A 17,574-nucleotide genomic window follows, 5' to 3' on the forward strand; every position below is an offset into this window, starting at 1 on the left:
CCACTCCTGCATCCCTGCAATTCACATATGCAGGTAACAGATGGCTCTGCAGTAGCATTGGTTCCTAGGCAGGCATCGGGCTACAATATTGCCAGCTCCTTCACTTTCACCCACTCGCTGAGCCGCTATGGTAAGGAATGGCAAACCCTTTGAGCAGTCCCTATACCTTCCCTTCCCCAACACACATGTGCAACTACTCTGAATGACTCACCCACAGCTTCTCTCTTCAGCAAGGTGATAGAACATTGTGTAAAGTATTTTACTGAAGTCCATATTTTTGTCATTAAATCACATTCTTCAATTGTCCTTAAAGCATAAAAAGATGAATAGACAGCCTTTTGCATAAGCTCTGCAGTAAAAGCAGTAATCTGCTTAGTCTACCCAGATTCTGTGCCTAGAAAAGTAGATTCTGCAATTTGTAAACATGATGCAAGTGTTCATATGTCCTCATTTTTCTTCTGCATTTTTTCCTAATTGTGGAGAGACGCAAGCAGCTGTGCCAAACTGGGACTCTTATTTTGTCATACTTCTAATTTCTGAAATTTAACAAGGGACTGCCTACACATGTTCAGGCACATCTTTACAGCCATAAGGGCTTGAAAGGTTTTTTTGTTTTTAAATAAAGAACAGATTCTCAAGAAGTTGAGTTCTGCAGCCAATACTACACTTTGCTCTCCCCCCCCCCCAACACCAAATTGCAGCATTCCATAAGACTGGAATGATGCTCACAGAGTATATAACCTTGGTGTTTGGAACTGGCTTCCAGAGGTTGAAAAGTTTGGTCACTGCTCTTTTCTTCTGTGCCTCTCTTGTAGTACCGTCTGTCAAGGTTCCACCTTGTATCTGAGCCCTCTTAAGTGCAGACTATAGTCTTATGCAGCTGGGATTTCTCTGCTGTGCATTTATGTGACCCAGTTCCCTGCATCATATGGAAACAGTGTAATCTTTGATTACACAGGCCAACTCACATTTTGCTTCCTTAAACGATACACAATTCCTAGGTGTATTTGGAATTCCAAAAATGGGATCCGTTTTGCCCTATCATGTCTAGTTTTGGAGACACGGCATAGCCTCATTAGTGAATGGTTCAAGCAGCTTCCTCATGAGGAAGCCTACACCGTGGCTTCTTCATGAGGAAGCTGCTCGAACCATTCACTAATGAGCAGTGGCATCACTAGGGTTTGCGTCACCCAGTGCGGGAGGACAGCACGTCACCCCCATGCAGTGGGCAGGGCAACACTCCAGGTGGTGGGCGTGGTGATCTACCATCGCCCCACCCCCACTGGTTTTTTGGCTGTACCTTTTGATAGAATAAAGATATTTCAACACAGTTTGTTTCATCGCATTCTGCATGAAATTACACATTGATTGATATATAACGTGATGGTATTATTTTTGCAAACTGTGATTTTAGTGATTTTGGTCACTAGTGGTGACACCTCCCCCCAGGGTGTCAATTAACACCTTATTGGAGCAGTTCTCAAACTTTTAGCACTGGGGCTACTTTTTAGAATGTCATTCTGTCCAAAACCCATCATAAAGCAAATTAAAGTAAATAATTATAAATAAATTAAAGTAAAATAAATACATAAAGGAAAGCCAGCCCTGTTCCACCAAGTGAATTTTCTCTGTAGCCTTCCTGCAATAACACCCCCCCCCAAAAAAAGAATCAGTAAAATTTTCACCCCTACACAGTACCCAGTTCAATTTAAGTTCTTATATTTTATGCATACCACTATCAGGACCCACCTGGCTTTACAAGTCTGAGAGCCCAATCCTATGCCTGTCTACTCAGAAGTAAGTCCCATAAAAGTCAGTGGGCTTACTCCCAGGAAAGTGCGGATAGAATTGCAGCCTAAAACAGAAAAAAAATTTCACCTTACCCTGTCAAGCCTCTGTTTCATTCTTTTTATTGGGGGGGGGCTGCCTTCTGGAGCATTTGTTGAGCTCCATTTGCATCAAATCAGGACCATTCTGGTGGCCTCACATTTCCCTTTGCCTGACCTGCCCAGCAGCCAAGGCACGTTTGCTTATTCATGAGTAAACGTGACCATGTGGCTTAGTTTCACTTTCCATAGGGCTCAATACATTCATCAACTTGGAGGGAGGGACCTCCTTCTCTGGTGTTTTTGGGGGGCTACTTTCATTGGATCAGGAACATTCTGGTGTTGTTGGATTCCTCTCAGCCTGCCCTTTCAGAAGGACTAAGGCATGTTCGTCTATACACGAGTAAACACGCGATATGGCTCAGTTTCACTTTCCATTGGACTCCATGCATTTTTTGTTTTCTGGTTTTTTGCCAATAACATTTGATAGAAAGGAGATATTTCACTTTTGTTTTTTGCATTGCATTCAGCTGGAAATTCCGCATCCAACTGTATATAACATGATGGTATTACTCCTAACCACCACAATTTTAGCACATCACCCCCCTTGCGCGTCACCCGGTGCAGTCCGCACCCCCCGCACCTTCCCTAGCGACGCCACTGCTAATGAGACTATACTATATCTCCAAAGCTAGATGTGATAGGGCAAAACGGATGCCATTTTTTTAATCGGCACCCCAAATTCATATCAAACCACCATAAAGTTTGGGAAAAACGTTTCTGACCCTCAATTTTGTAGGCCTGTGTTATTAGCAAGCTGTGCATAAAAGATTTCCCTTTCACATGTGGAGGTTTCTTCTCTCCTTCCCACATGCTTCCTGGTACAGCAGAGTTGTGATCTCCAGAGCTTGTTCCATTGTTGCTTAACCCAAATGGCATTTTGCTGCTGCTATGGTCAGCCCTTAAAGGAGGACTGTTGCCACGTCCCAACTTCTTATCCTTGAGCTTTTACCCGAAACCACACTGGCTTGGCTGTAATTTTCACTGCTATTCTGGGTATGGAATGTCTGTAATTTTATAGCCACTCCTACTTTGTGGCTCTGTGGGTAGAGAAGAATGGGAAATACCATAGTCGGCCTTCAGAGAGGGTGGTTCTGGTATTGCTGGTTGAGTTTAGGCACTGTCCCCTTGTATATAGCCTCGTCTTCAGGTGAGGAGAATGCTTCTGAGGTAGAATCAAGATTGCAAGAAGGTGCACAGAGAATGTTGACATAGGCAAGCTCAGGATGGCTTATTTGTTTCCCCCACCCCATAGAAAGTTTGCTACGTACCTCCAGCAGCCCAGAAAGTTTGCGCTCACGAGCCCCCATCCTCACACCAGACCAAGATTCAGGAACCCGCCTGTGGCATCTGGTCAAGAACCACGAGCATCTTGGAGATCCGAAGGAGGGGGAACGGGGAAGCAAGATGGTATCTGAGATCTACCTCACCCGTCTCCTTGCTACCAAGGTATGGTAGGAAGGGAGCCTGATCCTATAACTGGGAGATTAACTCCTGCCTGAACATCCACAAGGTTGCCAGTTCGAGGCCACCGGCGCCGTGCGACCTTGAAGCAGCTGACAAGCTGAGCTGAGTTATTCCATCTGCTCTGAGTGTGGGAAGATGGAGGCCAGAATGTGAAACCAGATCAGAAAGAAACATCTGAATGTTGTGGTTCTTGTAAGATAGAACCTTCTTTCAATTGTAAAAATCCCTATGGGGATTTAAATAGCCTGCCTATGTAAACCGCCTTGAATAAAGTCTTGAATAAAGACCAAGAAAGGCGGTATATAAATACCTGTATTATTATTATTTTCTCTGCCTAAATGGACACTTGGCAGGTGCCCCTTCCTCAGTAGCTTCCAGACCCAACTTTGCCTATGTGGCAAGACCTTTCTGTTTCACCAGAACGCAGGTTGTGTCTTGTTGTCTTGTGTGCTCCCTGAAGCATTTGGTGGGTCACTGTGAGATATAAGAAGGACTAGATGTGCCTTTGACCAGATCCAATGGGGCTCTTCTTATGTTCTTATAGTTGAACTCATTGCTGCTTGTCTTATCCACAGAGGACAAGCTGGTTGTTCAGCTTAACATCTTTTTAAATATTGAGGAATTCTCAGCCGTACCCCCTTAATCTTTTCTCTAATCTAAATTAACCATCTGTATGTATCCATGCTCTTTTCAACCTTTCCTCATATTGTTTGCCTTCCTAAATATTAGGACTGCAACGCCAGCCCTCAAATTGGAGAGATTTTGAAAAGTCCTCTTCCTTGTTTAGGCCTTTGTGCAATCAGCCCTTCACATAGGTGATCTGAACTTTTTTCTTGGGCAAGGCGTGCTATTAACTACATCTTGTCCTGGTTGCTAAAGTGTGATCTTCTGATCTGTGCACTGTGGCTAGCTGCCCCACCTTCCTGTATCTGCCAGCTGCTGTATAAATAAAATTCAAAAGCCTTACTGATGTAATGTGGAACACAAACATCTGGCAAAGTCAGAATCATCCACTGGTAAGGAAGGATTGTCCAAACATTCTGCTTTCATCACTATCTGCTACTGAACCAGGCACATTACTGGTATCCGGTATTTGGCTGTAATATATATAGTAGTACAGGTCCAGCCTTGTTATACATGGATTTTTTTACACACAGATTTGACTCAACACAAATGGCCCCCTGCAAATGAGAAGGAATGTGCTGATCCCCGGAGAAGGGGAAAAATGCATCCCTTTAAAATCACAGTTTAAAAAACTGCTTTTTACTGCTGCAGAGAGACAGTCATACAAGTGATTACAGGTATAACCTAAGTATCCACAGATTTTTCTATCTCAAAGCTGATGAGAAGGGCCCTTTAAATTAAAAGAAAACAGTCCTTTAATAATGCCAGAGAGGGCAGCCGGTTGACAATCCATCAATCTGTAGGCTTCACTCCTCCCTTCCCCCTGAAAGAAGGCTAAATAGCAGCAATTATCACCTTCTCCATTCTTTCCCCCCTTGCTGGGGCTCCCAGTGAAGGGAGAGATTGCTGTCTCCAAGTGACGCCTAAGCACCTGGAGTGTGCATTACAAGGCCCCTGTGTGCATTACAAAGGTCATCAAGGCTGTTTTTTAATCACCAGAGCAAAGAAACTTTGTTTTTAAAATTGATTTGCTATAGTGCGTTTTTCGCCATTCACATGAGTTCTTGGAAAGGAACCCTCGCAAATAATGAGACTCAACCTGTATTTGCTAGTGGTTTGTGTACTGTTGTGACTAAAAATGAGTTTTAAGCTGCAGTATCCTCACATCATATCTTGCCTCCACCATGAACTTGCTTGTAGCCTTCGGCACATCTGCAATATGATAATGGTACCGCCTTACAGGATGGTGGTTTTTTGAAATGTGAATCTGACATGCTGTGAAACCTTTAAAGTGCTACTGTATATAAATTCAAATAACAATAACACATCTGTAGAGTTATGCTCAGATTCTCTTTTATATTGGTATCCAGGAGCTAGTAGTATCATCTGCAGTTTCTCTCCACCCATCCCCAAATGCTTCTTCCATAAACTCTGTTTTTTGCCTTCTATAGGGCACACTGCAGAAGTTCGTAGATGACCTTTTTGAGACGGTGTTTAGCACAGCACACAGGGCCAGTGCCCTTCCCCTGCCCATCAAGTACATGTTTGACTTCCTGGATGAGCAGGCAGAGCGAAGGCAGATTGGTGACCCTGATGTTCGACACACCTGGAAAAGCAATTGGTGAGGCTTTTGGCTTTGTCCTCTTGTCCACATACCAATACACTAAGGCTGCAATCCTGTAAACTTTTTCCTGGAAATAAGCCCTACTCAGTAGCAGATGAAGAGGGTGCTTGGGGGGGCAGACGCTAGGTGCCAGGCTGCAGGGCGGTATCAGATGTGTGGTGATATATAGAGGGAACTGGGGCAACATACTCCTCTTCAGTGCTCTGGGTGTTTCCTGGGCTTGTTGCATAGGGAGACACACCCTTTGAATTAAGCCCACACATTCTCCCTTGGGTCCAAGTGACTCCAATGGAGTCATTCTAGAAGCAGGGGGCATGTCCAGCCCAGGGCAGGAGCAACATGACTTCGGGAAGGTGACATTTCCACATCACCGCATCGCCCAGTCTGGGAGCCAAGAGACTCCTGTGTACCACTGAACACAGCAGGACCTACACATGCATAGAATTACACTGTAATTGTAGAATTGCACTGTACCACAGTGACAGTGGTGGGCACCAACAGCCTGTGGGTTAAGACATGACAGTGGCTAATTGACAGCTGACCTTCTACACACTCATACCTAAACAAATTCTTATAGAAGTCTTTTAACTCCTTCATAGCTGCCAGATTGGTTGTGTGTGTTTCTTGCCTTCTCCTTCTAGAACATGGAGCTTTTGACCTTTGCCAGATATAGGTATGTTGACAACAGCAAATGAATTAAGAGAATAGGAAAACCGCTTGCCTCTGTGCTCTGTTTTAGACTTCATCCAATCTGTTTGCCTCCTACACTGCGCAAGTCTTTTAGCAAGAAAGTTGGGCCCCAACTCTTATGGGGCCCTAAGTGCTAAATGCCAGCTCACTCCCCATCATGACTATGTCAACCCCTGTCCAGCTATTCCAGGGACAGAGAAAGGCCATGTTGGTTCTCATCAATTGGATTTTACCATCCTGAGGCACCATCTTGTATCCAGGAAGTACTGCCTCTAGGAAATTGATGGATCACCATGGAAAATAGTGACCTTGGAGTTCTCTTAAAGGATTTGATCTTTGATTACGTTAATCTATTTTGTGTTTCTTAGCATAGCTTTAAAGAAAAAAACCAGCAGAACATAATTGAAACTTCAGTCTCTGATATTCTTGCATATCCCTTCTTCCCTCCCCCCATTCCAGACTGGCCCTTCAAGGGGGTCTTCCAAAACCAATTTCTCATATTTTACTTCTTCTCCTTCCCAGTCTGCCCTTGCGATTTTGGGTGAACGTCATTAAGAACCCACAGTTTGTTTTCGATATCCACAAAAGCAGCATCACAGACGCCTGCCTCTCTGTGGTGGCCCAGACCTTCATGGACTCATGCTCCACCTCTGAGCATCGCCTGGGCAAGGACTCCCCTTCCACGAAGCTACTCTATGCCAAGGATATTCCTGTCTACAAAGGCTGGGTGGAGAGGTGAGCTGCTGTGTCAAGCAGTGAAACTGGAAATAGAATGAATGTTGCTTCAATGGTTGATCTCCTTTTGGAAAGGGAACTGTAGGTGATCTTAGCAGGTTTCAAAGCAAATATCCATAACATCAGACTACACACAAACATTAAAGTTCTGCTATCCTAGTGAAGGAATGCTTGGATGAGACTTCCTCTTCCAGTTGCTTGAAATTTGAAGGAAAGGAGAGACCTTCCCTCCATCAGTGTGTAGGACAGTTGACCAGAGGCTGCCTTATAGTGACCAGCCACCATTGCTCCACACTTTATAAATGCTCATCATGTGTCAGCCTTCTTTAAATTGGTAGGTTGTTGTTTGCTGTTATAGCTCCTACATCCCCTGTCAAGGCAAAGGGGGACACTCCTGAGAACTGTTGCATAAGAAGATAACTGTGGCTGCCAAGGATAGTGGAGTGAAGTGGGGCAGCAATGCCAGCCACATTTCTTCTTTTTTCTGAGAGGATGATGCAAATAAACAAGGCTCCAAAAGGCTCTCCTGCCCTGGTTGACTGCCCTGTATGCTGTCAGGAGGAAGCCATTCCCTTCCTCAGAATTCCAAAAAGCCACATGAAAGTGTGAAGTTGCTTTATATAAAGTTACATTACTGGTCCATCTAACCCTGTATTGCCTACTCTGACCAGCAGTCGTTCTCCAAGGCCGCAGGCAGGGATGGGAACTCGAGTCAGGTGACTTGAGTCTGAGTCACAAAAACGTGTTTTTTTGCTGACTCGCGTACCCTTGAATCAGATGTGTAAGTGACTCGAGTCAGAGACCACTGATTCAGAAATGAGTTCCTGTGTGTGCAGACTCAAGTCTGTCTGTGCCTGGGTGTGTTGGTTTACTTTTTTCCATCGTGAAAGACCTTGTGGGGTCATCATTCAGACCAGGCTAGCAGCAGGGAAATTCCAGCCAGGAGGCAGGGAAGGGTTAATGTTTTGGTTTTGCATTGAGCAATAGGCGAGGGAGAGATGAGAGCGGGCTCTCTTGTCCATCTCTGAAGGAACCAATGATCATTGGACAAAGGATTTTTCCCTGGACAAGTGAAGGGAGAAGGCAGGGAGGCAGTTCCTAGCCATCTAGGAGAAACTCATGGAATGGCTCCAGTAGGCTCATTGAATGACTGACCACAATGGGACTACTTCTGCGTATAGCTACAAAGGATTGGGTCATTCTGGTAAGCTTCCCAGCTGCTGTGCAATGACCCTCCTTTCTCTTGCCTCTTCTGTCTCTGCTCTCACACAGTTCGTCCCACCTCCTCCTGCCTTGTTTACAGATGGGATGGGGACATCAGGGGAGTGTTTAAAAAGAACTCATCACACACACACACACACACACACACACACACACACACACACACACACACACACACCTCGGCAGCAGATTTGGTGTTTTCCATGGAGCTGTGATTGACTTTTTAATGAAAAAGACCCGGGGCTCAAGTCTTTTTGAGTCGCGAAAATGTTCTGGGCGACTCAGAAAGCCCACCCGTTAGGACTCGTTTTCAAATCAAGTTAAAGGGGCAGACTCGTGACTTGTCTTGAATCAAGCCACACTGGATTTGCCCATCTCTGACTGCAGGCAGAGGAAAGGTCTTTCTGTCTACTGCTACCTGATTGCCTTCAACAGAGAGTGGCAGGGATTGAACCTGGAGACCTTCTGCCTGTAGAACATTTGCTGCATGACCGAACTATTGCTCTTCTTCAGCCAGACAATGGTCTCTTCCCATGTTTTCCTCAGTGTGTGAATTTAGCTCAACTTGGAATGTTATCGCTTTCCAAAATGTATGGCAAAGGAATTTTTCCATCAAAGTCAGCATGACAAAACCTAAAACCTTCAGTTGTACATTTCATTGCACAATGAATGCGTGCATATGGGAAGAAGTGGGTGGCATCTGCATAATGGATGTGGGGCTCTGGCTCCACAGATTTCTGCAGCTTCATCTTGATGTGCTCTGCTGTGCCACAGCCCTCCCTGCAACATACCAAATTTGGTCACCTTTTCTGCTCCATCTAGTTTTGCAATCTGGACAAATAGTTAAAACCAGCATTTCTGTAAATCTATATTTATTGTACCATTTTAAGAACATAAGAACAGCCCCACTGGATCAGGCCATAGGCCCATCTAGTCCAGCTTCCTGTATCTCACAGCGGCCCACCAAATGCCCCATTTTATTTTTAGAAATGTTATACTGCCTTTCTATCAGAGGCAATCAAGGTAGTGCACAACAAAAAAATAAAATGCAGGACAATCTGCTCTAGGTGTATAATTTGAGTGCAAGATTTGGGATTTTATAGGCATTGACTACATACAGCTCTAAGAGGAAGTGTCTGACTGGATTGTTAATTTGTATTCCTGCTTTTTGGCTTGGTCAAGGTGGCTATAAAAAAAAATCCCCAGTGCAAAAAGCAGTTGTAAGAAATCAATACAGATGTGTCAATGAAATGCTATAGTATGCAAAATGATTCAACATGGACATTTTGCAGAGCTGAATTTGGCCCCTTCTTCTGCTGAGTTGAGAGGGTTGATTGGGTAGGGTTTTCTCTTCAGTCGTATGAAGTCGCCTTTCTTGGAAGCATGTAAAGAGTTTCTCTCCATTTCCAGATACTACCGAGACATCACAAAGATGGCTTCGATCAGTGACCAAGACATGGATGCCTACCTAGTGGAGCAGTCACGGCAGCATGCTGGCGAATTTAACACACTTGGTGCATTAGGGGAGCTCTACAGTTATGTGGGAAGGTACCGTGATGAGGTGAGGCTCTTTCTCTTTCCCTCCCTTTTTTACTGCTCATTCATTCTGCAGTCAAATCATCAACAATGCTTGAGGGAGAACATCAGCTATAAATCAGATACGAATGTGAACCAATCAGTCAACAGCAAGAGCCTAATTTGGGCTCTGGTGCAATATCTCCATAGGTGGTTGCAAGTTGAAGGGGGACAAAAGCATCATGGTAAGCTAAGATGCTCTGTCTGCTCCCCACAACCCCATGTCCTGTATTCAGCAATCTGTGTTTTCAAAATGTCGTTCTAAACAACAGTAGCTGAGGGATGCTTTAAGGCTCTGGAGAAGGTACTGTGACAAATAGAAATCTCCACTGCACTCTGCCCCCATTTTTCTCCTCTGACCTTTTGCCCCATAAATCCAGCCTAGCATGCTGAGGAAAATAAGACTGGAGAGAGGCAATTGTTTTTTCAGAGACCTGAAGGCAGTTTGAAAGAGCCACAGCTTGTGCTGTGTGTACATTCCTCCTGCTTCTTGTGAAATGTGCCCTTGTTTGGTTCAGAAACTGTCTGACAAGAGGTGAGAGTTAAGGGGCAAAAGAAATGCGCTCACTTGCTTCTCTCAAGCCATTTTCATCACTCTTAAAAAGGACTGTCAGGTCTCCAGCCTAAGACTACATAAAGATGATGGGACAGACACTGTAAGCCTCTCTTTTCTCCTGTCCCTCAACACACCTAACCTCCCTTTCCAGTTTTACCGGGTTTCTCTCCATCCTAGAACCTAGATCTTATTCCCTGTCTGCTCCTGGGATTTTGGGGTATAGCCCCACCTGACCTTTTTCACCTCTCTCTCTTCCCTTCCTCATTCCGGACCCTGTGTTTCCAACCTGTTGCCTGCCCGCCCAGATCCTGACAGCGCTGGAACGTGATGCCGCCTGCCGGAAACACAAACTGAGGCAGAAGCTTGAACAAGTCATCACTCTCGTTTCTGGGAATAGCTGAGAGTGCTGGGGGGGGGGGGCACATGGGGCGCACGCATCCAGGATAGATGCACCAGAAAGGACTCTACCTCCAACCCTGACTTGTGACCCCACCAAGGGTGACAGACTTTTTAAACCTCCCTGAGGGCAAAAGACCTGCAACCTTTGCCCTGTAGGGCTGAAATCCTGGGGTTACAGAAAGTGGCTGTGGTGCCCCCTGCCAATCTTCAGCCCAGAAGCAATAACAAGCACCCTTTCCTCTGTGTCTGAATTGGGAGGGACAACTCAGAGTGAGCAACAGGTTTGGGGTGCAGCCAGATAGCTAACCCCTGCCCCCTCAAGCTGGCCACTAAGTGGAGATCCCTCATCCAAATGTTTGTGGACCCTTCCCTTAATCATACAGACTCCTATCCCCAACTCCTTGTTGGTAGCTGTTGGAATTTGCCCTTGTTCTGTTTTTTGGTAACCATGGCAACTGGATATTTTTAATCCTTACCTGACACACACCCCCTCTGCTCACCCCCCCATCCCACCTGTTGTGCCCTCAACGGGTGCAGTGCCTTACTCATTAATTTATTATTGCATCTTGTTAAGATTATTGGCTGTAAATGATTCCATTCCCTGGGTGTAGAGATTTCAGTGTAAAAAGTCCTCCATTTTCCCCTCATCCTTCGAGTCTGTGTAAATATTTGCACTGTGGCCTGGAGGAATTCAATCCCCCACTCCTCCCCCCCAAAAAAATTCCTACTGGGGGTTAAGGAATTTGGGGTGGGGGATATCCCTGCAGCTGCATGGGCTTTTTATTGGTTCATTTTATAATTAATTTTTCTTTTGCTAAATAAAAGCCTGGAAAAATGTTCTTCTTGATGTCATATGGGGGGGACAGGGGGACGACAATGTCCCAAGAGAAGAATCATGGGGAATGTACCCCTTATGTTCCATGTTTACAAAATGTTGTGGTGTATACCAGGGGTCTCCAAAATTTTCGGCAGGAGGCCTGCATCAAATATCTAGCATGGTGTCAAGGGCCGGAAAATAAAATTTAAATTTGAATATATTCAAATTTAAATTAAATTTGAACAAATTGAAATGGAAAAAAAATTATTTTAAAATTAAATTTATATTAAATTTGAATAACTTTCAATATCCATGAATTAGGAAAAAAATCTCTGAAAGGCTAGAAGCTACACGGATTGGTTCCATGATTTCTCCCAACAGAAAAGTTTGTCCCCAGCCTCCAAACAGTAGAAATTAATTCTTAAAAAATCTCTGAAAGGACAGAAGTACCACAGACCTTGTTTGCAGCAATCCCACTCAGCACCCAGCAGTAGAGAGTCTCCAACCCTCCAGAGGCTCCAGACCTTGGTGTTCAGGCCCTGTAATCCTCCCTTTAATCCTCAGGAGGTAAAGGGAGCTCTGCTTCCCTCTGGGAGAAGAAGTTCACTTCTGGTTTTTCTGAAAGGCTCTCCAAAAGCCTTTTGAAAAACTGGAAGTGACCTTCTAAGGCCTCCCAGAGCTTTAGAATCCCTCTGGAGGCATTCTCAGAACATCCTCTGAAGGTGAGGGGAGCAGTGCTCTGCTCGCCTCCAGAGGATTTCGGGGTCCCAGGAGCGGATCACCAAAGGGTTGGAGGCTCACTGCGGGCTGAATGTAGGCTCGCTGCAGGCCGCATTGGAGTCCTCCAGTCTATACAAACACACACACACACACACACCCCTGCAATAGTCAGTCCATCTGTGAAGTTGGTCCCCGTTCTCTTTGATATTGCTCCTAAAATTCAGAATGACACTGTCCCTTAACATTTAGGATAAGACCCTGTTGCTTTCTTTACTATGTCATTTGTGATATTCTTGCAAGTCTCTTGCATCTTTTTCTTTTCTGAGGGGTTCCACCCTTTGTGCCACCATCGTAGCTGCTTCATGTACAGCTGTGTTTGCTACAGCAGATGCAGAACATGCAAACAAGAAGACCCACATTCTTCACGCGGATATTCAGTTAGGGTTCCCAGAGGTGTTTATGTGGGTATTCTAAATATTTGCATTTATAACTCACGTTATGGGTTTGCTGCAGGAAACATTGATGTCCCCATGGCAAACATGATTGCCACATGTTCACTCTTCTAGGGATTGGGAATTCCTCTTCTTCATGTAGTGTCTCCTTGAGCTTCTCTGCAATGGAATGCTGCACTTTTGATTGCAGGTGGGAAATGCCAAGTACAAAACTAACTCAGCAGGGAGGAGGGTTTTTGTCCAGCACTTTGCTTGCTGTGTTTGCAGCAAAGTGCTGACTTTCCTGTGTTTTTAACACAAGGAAGCATTCAAAATGCACAGTTGGCTACAATGCCATTCATTTTATCACCTTGCATTCTGCCACCTGCTTCTGTGACAAGGAGACATGTCCACACCAGGGTTGGTTCCACACTTAGCACTTTAGTCTGGAATTGCAATCCTTTGTTCACTCACTTTTTAGAGAATCCAGATGACAGTTTGTTGCCACTCCTTAGCATTCCTGCACTTCTTTCCTGTCTTTTTCTCAGACCTAACCTGTGGCTGCTTTCAGAAGATTTTGACTTAATTGCAGTTCCAGCCTTCCCAGCTTGGGCTGGCAAAGGCTTTTAGGGCTCCTGTGTCTTTAATTAGAAGTTTCCTCCTTGCAGCGTCTGTCCATCTTATTGTTCCCAATCAGGATTATGAATGCACAGCCTTTTAATTATCCCTTAATTAACTGAATTCTGTCCCCTGTGGGAGGCCTTTACATTCTTGTTTCCTCTTTTTTAGATGCCCCTTATAGGGAACAGGATGCCAATCATGTAGGTGCCTGTCCCAGAAGGGACAGGATCTAATAAATTAACAGGCTATTCATTGGTAACACTGCTGCCACACTGAACATGGAACCTATTTATTTAGTCAGTTAGTCAGTCAATTTCTACCCTGCCTCTCCCACCCACCTCCATAAAGGACACCCAAGGTAGCAACTACAGGTGTAGACATTGCAAGGAGGAAGCTTCTTATTGAAGATGTAGAGGACCTTTGCAGACTAGGACTTACTTCTAACTAAAAATTACAGAAGGGTCTTGGCCAGGGGGACAGACATTGCTGGATAATTAGCACTACGTTAAGTGCTATGTTACTTGCAGAACTAGCAAGAGTCTGTATCTCCCTACTGTTGTATGGCCTTTTCCCCTTCTCTTCCCAGTTCAATTTCATCAAATTAAAAGGCAACCATTGTAGAAACTGTACCTGTTTCTTCCATCATTCTGGTTAGCTTCTGATCTATCTACTTGTTCATCACCATGAATTTCAAATTAATCGGTCATTAATACCGTTGGTATACCAGAAATGATTACAACAATGTTTTGAAACAATGCAGATGACATAAAAATGCTAAGGTGCCACCTGCATTTAAAGGCAACATTCTACTTCCTTATATCAAAGATTACTAATATTCTCTGTAAAGCCAATTTCAGAACAACTTTCACGCCAACTATCAAGGTCCAGCAACTTCTTCAAAATTCAAAGGATAGGAGACAACAGCTAAACACACTTGGTGTGTAGTGTAATCGTGTCTACATAGGTACCACCAAACGTTCTATAAAAACTGGATTTGCAGAACATGAGAGGCACTGCCGTTCAATGCACCTGGATCAATCAGCAATAGCACAGCATACAGTAGAAACGGGTCATCAAATAATTTTCAAAGCCACACAGGTTCTTTCCAGTAATAGATTTTGTTTCCCAAAGCTTTACAGAGAAGCAATCGAAATAGTTAAACATCCCCAAAACATCAACAGGAAAGAAGAGGCATACGTATTAGCAATACCTGGCTTCCAGTCCTAAAAAAAACAGACATTAAAGTGCTTTATAAGGAAGAGGTTTCTAGCAGAGATGGATACTGTGGTTAGGCTGAGTTTGCTTAAGAATGCAGCAGTAAAATGGAACTCTAAGCACCTGGAGGGTACTGGTTTTTTAAGTGCTGTCTCTGGCTTGCTCTTTAGCAATGTGTCCTCTCTGGGCGCATTCTCCCTGATGAAGTTTTGAAAAAAGAGAGTGAAACATTGGACTTTTTAACAACATGGATTCTAATTCTTTGACACAACCATGGTCTTCTCACCCAAATAAATATATGCTAAATTGTTGGATTATTGTGGACCATGAACACCTATGAACATATACAATCCGTCATTCTTTTAACCTTTAGACTTCTCATTGTTCAGATATTTTGGGATGTATGCATTTTATTTATTTGTCCTGGAGACAATCGACAGCCACTGGCTTTACTGTGGCACTGTCCCCTTCAGCTGCAGAGATAAAAGTTGGGTGTTGTAAAAGGCAGTCAAAAACCTGTGGTTAATTGCACAGGACAACAAAGCAACAAAGAGCAGTGGGTACCAGCAGCTGCAAATCTTGCTGACTTTGACCCCAGCTGACTATAACAATGCCCCTCCACATGGCCCAAGGTTAGGAGTCCTTCATATATCCCAGCATTAAGGAACCAAAGAATTGGGGCAGATGTGAACTTGTAGCTTCTGTGAAGAACATTGAGAACAGAACTTCTAAACTTGTAAATGAAATGTTAAGATGATGGATAAAAATGGATGGTTTTTCCTTCTCCTACCCCATCACTCTTTTGCAAGGGGGAAAATACTCCTAATGTGTGGTCTGCTCTTGAAATAAAGGTTCCGGTACCTACATAGTATCTGTAGCAGAGACTTCCAAGCGTGAAACCTGACAGTTTTTCTTATTCCAACAGTTTTTTTATTTCTTATTCTTATAAGTCTTTCTTATTCCAACAGTGCTAACAATAACAAGTAAAACAAAAAGTGAAAAGAAATCTCTGCTATAGCTGATCTTGAGCCAATTGTTCAGTGTTCCTTACCTGTCAAATACAGGTGGGACCTTAGTATCTACTGATTTGACTTATCACTGATACCACTGAAGTCCATCTTTAAATGCCGTGTAACAAGGAAAAAAGTACCAAATCCAATTTTCTACCTTCGCACTGTCAAATAATTATAATTTCATTCCATTTGATTCCATTTTCACCCCCTCTAGTGGCTGATTGCAGTATAGAGTCTATACCAGTGATTTGTAACCTTTTTCATCTTGCAGCACACAGACAAGATACTAAAATTGTCAAGGCACACCATCAGTTTTTTTGACAATTGACAAGGCATGCCACACTGACACCAGGGGCTCGCATCCCCCAATGGCCCTACTAACAAATGCTTCTCCCCCGAACTCCCACAGCACACCTGTAGACCATCCACAGCACACCAGTGTGCCATGGCACAGTGGTTGAAAATGGCTGGTCTATATCAATACATTGTGGGGTGACAACAGAGCAGCAAGAAACCTGGAAGTGGATCTTTAAAGCTGTTTTTCCACTGATCTTTTTTACCCACTAGGGGTTCCAAAACAGAACCCCAGTGGATAACGAGGCTTGATGACCTGTACAAGCATTTATCAGTTTCCCTTGACCAGATCTTTGTGCACCTTTGCTGGGTTGTTACCGAATTTCATATTGGCATCCCTGTAGTAACTGGGTATATCTGTAGTAACTGATGTACATGTGTACTTGTTTTATGCAGCTCATCACAGTGATGGCTGACAAGGTTCAATAATGTGCGTGGGTCTGGTTTTTTGTGAGCTGCCATTTTGTGACTAGCTCTACTGTGAATCACTATTTTACATCTGGCTCCAGTTGGTAGATCTTGGCAGTTCAAGGTTGAAAGCAAGTTGTTCATGCCAGCCTGAAGATCCTGCCCACCCTTGATCTACTTGTACAATTTAAAAAAAAAAAAAAGGAAGGAAGGTTGAGGGAGAGAAAAAGCATGCTTGTTCTTTTGAGACAACTGGTCTAAAAACAAATATGGGGTGCCTGCGTGCATTTTCTCTTGTTGATTATCAGTTTTGTTTGCACAGGATCATACAGGCTTATTTTGAATGGACGTAGAAACTAGAATACTGTATTCTCATTCAAACATGCATAATATTGAAAATGTGTGTGGCAGGAAGCGTAGATTTTGAAGCATTCTGCTTTAAGTGCCTTACCTTAGATCAGGGCTCTCCAAACTATGGCCAGATCCAGAGTCTGAAGAAAGCCCTCCCCTCTGTAAGCAGTGTTTACCGTTCCTGCTGCACTGCTACATACCTTGCCACTCCATCTGGACTAAATTACATTCTCGGCAGTTGTGTCTTCCAGAAATCCTGCAGCAAAGCCTGCTGGGGTGATGGGCAATAGACGCGACTGGCCAGACGTCGTTTAGTTCAGTTTGGGTGGCAAGATCCGTGGCAGCAGGGTAAGCGTCGTCTTCATTGGGGAAGCCTTTCCTGGTGCGCAGTGGTCTCTGCTTTGCCTTAGAAGGAGTTAACTAATCTTGCATTAGGAGACAGTGCTCATTGATTCCTAGGTGAGCTGCCCTTGGAGTTGTGAGCAACTGGTGTTCCTTTTGGAGAGGAGTCTGCCTTGAGAGTTTTAAACTCTGGTGTTCAGGAATGAGCCCCAGGGGCTGTACTAAGGAATGCATTCTGGGCTCCCTGTGCATTTGTGGTCTGCTGATAGTGGGGAGACACTGGTGGTGTGTGTGTGGGTGTGTGTTGATGTGGGATTGTGGCAAATAGCAGCACCCAGGGGAAGGCGGTAACAAGATAAAAGGAAAATTTTGGTGGCAGCTTTATGAATAAGTCATGGGCACATCAGGGGCCTCATTAGCAGAAGCTCCTGGGTGCTGGGGAGCTGTTGGGGGTGGGGGGGGTTGTTTGTGTCTACTAACTATTGGTGTGACTGATTGAGTTATGACAATGATTTAAATATCAGG

The 17,574-nt window shown here is 44.3% G+C and overlaps 1 protein-coding gene across 2 annotated transcripts in view; it reads left to right on the forward strand.

Moving 5' to 3' along the window:
* The window catches only part of PLXNA3 (plexin A3), a 71,508-nt gene extending 60,693 nt beyond the window's left edge, over positions 1–10,815 (forward strand). For both annotated transcript variants that reach the window (XM_066617890.1, XM_066617889.1), the window contains exons 26-31: positions 34–130; positions 3,142–3,335; positions 5,429–5,598; positions 6,814–7,026; positions 9,658–9,808; positions 10,684–10,815. In XM_066617890.1, the coding sequence (XP_066473987.1) occupies positions 34–130; positions 3,142–3,335; positions 5,429–5,598; positions 6,814–7,026; positions 9,658–9,808; positions 10,684–10,779 (921 nt within the window). In that variant the 3' untranslated portion in view covers positions 10,780–10,815. The remainder of the gene's footprint in view (positions 1–33; positions 131–3,141; positions 3,336–5,428; positions 5,599–6,813; positions 7,027–9,657; positions 9,809–10,683) is intronic.
* The last annotated feature ends 6,759 nt before the right edge of the window (positions 10,816–17,574 follow it).

The sequence above is a fragment of the Tiliqua scincoides genome, chromosome 2 (assembly GCF_035046505.1).
Source record: "Tiliqua scincoides isolate rTilSci1 chromosome 2, rTilSci1.hap2, whole genome shotgun sequence".
NCBI classification, from domain to species: Eukaryota; Metazoa; Chordata; class Lepidosauria; order Squamata; family Scincidae; genus Tiliqua; species Tiliqua scincoides.